This window comes from Otolemur garnettii, unplaced genomic scaffold (genome assembly GCF_000181295.1).
Source record: "Otolemur garnettii isolate 467f Iridium unplaced genomic scaffold, OtoGar3 scaffold00129, whole genome shotgun sequence".
NCBI lineage: Eukaryota > Metazoa > Chordata > Mammalia > Primates > Galagidae > Otolemur > Otolemur garnettii.
Genome location: NW_003852524.1, coordinates 639,087 through 644,460, shown reverse-complemented (window position 1 = coordinate 644,460; position 5,374 = coordinate 639,087). Strand labels below are relative to the sequence as shown.

General features: G+C 41.2%; 1 protein-coding gene across 1 annotated transcript in view; it reads right to left on the bottom strand.

Moving 5' to 3' along the window:
• The window catches only part of EGF (epidermal growth factor), an 83,192-nt gene that overhangs the window by 45,236 nt on the left and 32,582 nt on the right, over positions 1-5,374 (bottom strand). The window contains exons 6-7 of the mRNA XM_012810342.2: positions 3,735-3,860; positions 2,547-2,669 (exon numbers count right to left, since the gene is read on the bottom strand). Of these exons, the coding sequence (XP_012665796.1) occupies positions 2,547-2,669; positions 3,735-3,860 (249 nt within the window). The remainder of the gene's footprint in view (positions 1-2,546; positions 2,670-3,734; positions 3,861-5,374) is intronic.

The window sequence follows — 5,374 nt, the reverse complement described above, 5'->3', positions numbered from 1 at the left end:
CCATCCTATTTTCCATCATCTTTAAAGCAGGACTAGGTAACATACATGATTTTAAACATTCATTTGTATTTACCCACACTTGTAGATTCAATAAGAAATCTGTCAGAAGGTATCTGAATATGTGATCCTAAATTTGAACTGGGAATATACATACAAGTTCATAATATATAGTAGAATCTCCATAGCTGACCACCTCCCTACAATGGCCACCTCTTTAAGTTGACCTAATTTTCATAGACTGAACATGCACCACATGTATATACTAGTACAGCATACCTAGTTTCTTATATTGAGCACCTCTGTATGTTGACCAGTTTTGTATAGTTCCTTGGGTGGTCAACTAACAAAGGTTCACTTATTTTCTTTTTAATAAATGTATTCTTAGCTTTTATATCCCCAAAGGCCTAAAAACAATGACTAATTCAGTAGCAGACTGTTTTCTAAATATACTTTCTCATTAAAAGGAACCAGTGCTTCCTGAGAAATTGCTGGTTCCCTCCATAGAATATGAAATGCACAAGATGAGCCTGGAAAATATTTCCTACCAAGTAACAAGGGAACTATCAAAGACTACTGGGGTCAGACACCTATTTGAAGAGACTTCCACTGGCCAAGGAAGAGATGATTTGCTCATCAGTAAGGATAACAATTGTGATGGGCTGAAACATTAAAAAAAATTAAAATTCATGAACTTATAACACTTAATTAAAAAATAACACTCATTCACCACCTTTAGAAGGTACCAACCCATTATTCTAAATATAAGTAAATAGGTTGGGCATGGTCTGAGGCAAGGGAGGGAGGAGAGTTGCTTGAGCTCAGGAGTTCCAGATCAGCCTGAGCAAGAGTGAAACCCCGTTTTTACTAAAAAAAATAGAAAAATCAGCTAGGTATTGTGACAGGCACCTATAATCCCAGCTACTCAGGAGGCTAAGGCAAGAGGATCCCTTGAGCCCAAGAGTTTGAGGTTTCCATGAGATATTACACCATGGCATTCTACCCAGAGTGACAGGGTGAGATGATGTGATAGATAGATAGATGGATGGATAGATAGATAGATAGATAGATAGATAGATAAAAGTAAAGAGAATAAAAGGCAAATAATATTATCTTGCCTTAAGGATAAGAATTATATCTTGAGGTAACTAAATAGTTAATGAAAGAAAGTTCTATTTATAAAGGCATGCCACTTAATAATTAAAAAGAAATATTAGAACTAGACTATCACCCTTTGAAATTCTCAATGAAATGATGGCTTGTTAATAGCTGCTATCACCACTTGGATACTGAAGAACTTTACAATGGATGAACACACTGACCATTCTTAACATTACAGAAAGGAGAAACCAGACACTGTGTGACTCTGGATGGAAGTACAAATACATCTATGAAGGATTCTTGCCCAAAATGTCAAAGCTGAATCTGACTAAGCCTCTAGATCTAACCGAGAGTTTGCAAAAGTGACAGGGACATTAGAGAGGTATGATTAGCACGATCCAGAAAGTGAGAAACTCTTCAGGCAAAAAATAGTTTCTTCAACAAATATTTTCAAGAGGAAAAAAAGAGGGAATCTATGGAATAAAAACTAGATGTATCAAGTTAACACATGGAGGTTGTTTGGATACTTTACCAAATTAACTATTTAGAAAAAATTTTTAGAATAATAGGAGAAATTTTAAAACTTAATAGATATTTGGGCAGCACCTGTGGTTCAGTGAGTAGGGTGCTGGCCCCATCTACTGAGGGTGGCAGATTCAAACCCAGCCCTGGCCAAACTCCAACAAAAAAATAGTGGGGCGTTGTGGCAGGCACCTGTAGTCCCAGCTACTTGGGAGGCTGAGGCAAGAGAATTGCCTAAGCCCAAGAGGTGGAGGTTGCTGTGAGCTGTGACGTCATAGCACTCTATTGAGGGTGACAAAGTGAGACTGTCTCTAAAAAATAAATAAATAAATAAAAACTGAATAGATATATGATGTTATTATATAGGGAATTATTGATAATTTTTTAATGTATGATAATGGTATTGTAGTTATACCTGTTAGATATATGATGTTAGATCATATATCTAGAATAGATATATGATGTTATTATAAGGGAATTATTGATAATTTTTTAATGTATGATAATGGTATTGTAGTTATACCTGAACACTGACAGCATATTAAATGATAGTAAGGAATTATAGTTAATTTTTAAGATATGATTATGTTTTTTACATGCTCATCCTTTGGAAATATACTAAATATAATACAGATAATAATTAGATATAATACATGATATGGATAATAATATAGATAAAGAAACAGGAAAATAAATAGGTATGTTTTCCAGTCCTGGAGGTTTTGATTTAATAGGTTTGGACTAGAGTCTAGTCATCCATGTTGTAAAAATAAATCAAACAAAATAAATAAAAACAAAATAAATCTCCAAGGTTATTCTGATGCACATTGCTGATTGAGGACCTCCAACCTCGGTCATAGCCACCCTAGAAACATTACCAAAAGTGAAGAAAGACAATACAATCACTGCTTGCTCCTGCGACGTACCATGACACCGTTTCCCATCGGGAAGCAGAACAAATCCTACGGGGCACGTGCAATAGTAGGATCCAGGGGTGTTTTCACACCCGAGAGTACAGCCATGATTCCAAAAGGCACATTCGTTGACATCTGCACAATGACAACAGGAAAAACACAGGCAGTTATTTTTGAAAATAAATTGTGATATCACTAGTAAGTCAACACCAAGGAGGGTATCTTCACTAATATATGCTGTAATTGACCAGGGACAAACGGTTTTTTTCCACTTCTAGCCAAGGGTAAAAGAAGTCAGGTCAGTGATCATGAAAGCCATTTCTATTTCCCCATCGCTTACACTTTAGAATATGAGTATTTACACAAGAACTTCTCTTAGGGGGAAAGCGGTACTATCTCCCCTGAAGAGATATAACCTGTCGTTTATGTTAGGACTTAAAAGCTCTGCACAAGCTTAGGACTTTTTCTGCTCTGCACCCTTGGGGACTGACCAAAGCCTTTTCCCTACGTGTGAGGACATTTCCAGCAGCTGTATTCTGGTGAAAGCCTTCCAGCTCGCGGTTCCTACGCCAGGACTTTCACCCCCTGGTCCCACGCGCGCACGGGGCTGTAATTAACAGGCAGATGCTAGATTTAGCTGACATCTCACCCCAACTAATTCCACCGCCTGTGTGCAGCAGCCATTGGAGTTTTTCATCACTAATCACTGCACCTCCCAGGGGAAAGGACACAGTATTCCTCCTGGGTTTATTCAACGGGGACTAAAACCTCTAGGAAGAGCCCTAGGTAACCAGCCTGGTTGGTTCAGTTTCCCAAGCTTCCTACCAGTCTTTTATGGGATGAGATATCCAGAGTCGCCTACTCTTTGGGAATCTTACGATAGTTCTGGAAACACTCCCTTAACATTTTTGCATATTGATACTTTGCACACAAATGCACAGAGGTCCATTTAGTTATTCCGAGAATCTCAGCCTCAGAGCAATCCCCCAGCAGCCTCTGAGAATGATCTAGAGACGCAAGCTATGAAGACCAGAAAGTTTCCTAACGGCCTTAAAAACAGAATTAGAAAATAAAAGTGCTGGGGCGGGCGGGGAAGGAACCGGTGGACTTGAAGCCGGTTTCCCGCTGAGGCTCCGCGAGGCCCCCAGCCCGGCTACCCGCCCCGCCGCGCTGGCCCGGCCGCGGGCGGCGTCCCGTTACCTTCGCAGGCCAGGCCGTCCGGGCTCACGGCGTAGCCCTCCGCACACGCGCACAAGGGGGACTGGGGGTCTCGGCCGCACGCGCCGCCCGTGCAGTTTCCTTTCCTCAATTTGCAAAGTTTCTGCTCTAGAAGAGAAGGTGAGTTATTTGCAATGGAGTTGTATTTTGGCAGAGAACAGTGCATGATCCCTTAAGAAGCGTTATCGCCCTGCGACGACGTCAGCAGGACTGTGTCTCTCTCCGCGGCGGCAGTGGCGGTGGCGGTGGCGCTGCTCGGGATCAACTAGCCATAGCCACCTTCCGTGGTGTTCCCGGACCCATTCGTCACTTCTACAATACCTCTCAAGATGGGGCGTCTTAATTCTTTAGGTTGCGAATACTAAATCCTACTTTTCATTCTGACTGACTTTTATCAAAAGAAGCACATGAATTCTGAAAATGAAATATCTGTTTAAGAAATTAAAAAGCTCAACCCTTCATTACTGCTTATAATATAGTAACAGAGAATCAAACTACATAGACACGATGTTATTTTTTCTTTCCCTGTACCTTTCTGCTATCTCTCATCCGTGAGATAGGTGTGTTCCTATCATCATCAATCACCATTATCATCATCACATTAACTGATAAGCTGAGGATAAGGCTTGTCCCCTGTTCACATCACAGTTCCAATAGCACCTGCTACTGTGCATGTACAACCCTCTAAAAGCAAATGCCTGGACTACATGCACCGAAAACTTGCTGTGTCGCCAGCAACCTAATTCCTTTGTTTTTTCCCTGAATTTCTAGTCAACCTTACAGTTAGAACTCAAAAAATGGTCACATGCTAGCCTACTGCTCTCCCCAGTATACCCTGGTGATGATGGCTTAACGACACTTACTAACAATATACATCAGTCTTCAATAATGAACAGAGGCTGCAAAGTAATCATTATTCTCTGCTTGGTTGTGCTGATGATGTGACCTGAATTCAGACACTAAACACTTTAAAAGGTCATTTTAGGAAGTGGCAAAACACAGAGGATTGAGGGTTATATTTTTGTTTAATCTCCTTAATCTTCTGCTGTTCTTTAGCTTCGAAATAGGCCAAGGCGAGCACTCAGAATTCTGCTGCTGACCTCAGATAACACCACTTCTCAGCGCTGAGCAGTGGGGCTTAATTACCTGTGAGATCATTAAAGCTCCTAATCACGGAGTTTAACAGAGTTTAACGTCCACCACCAACTGCACCTTCTGTAACTGCCTGAATAACGAACACACAGGCTCTCATGAGCTTTACTAAGGCCCTGTGATTCTACAGATTTACCCTGGCCCAGTTCTGAAACAATGCACATGGGATTCCCTATCATGCTCTTTACCGCTAGACACATCTTTTTCTACCTCAAATTCTGTGTAACACTCACCTCACCAACAAAGCTTTTCTGGTCTCTTCCTTTTTTTTCTTTTTTAATCACCCTTAATAGAGTGCTATGGTGTCACAGCTCACAACAACCTCCAACTCCTGGGCTTAGGTGATTCTCTTGCCTCAGCCTCCAGAGTAGCTGGGACTATAGGTGCCCACCCCAAGGTCCAGCTATTTTTTTGTTGCAGTTTGGCTGGGGCCGGGTTGGAACCCACCACCCTCAGTATATGGGGCTGGC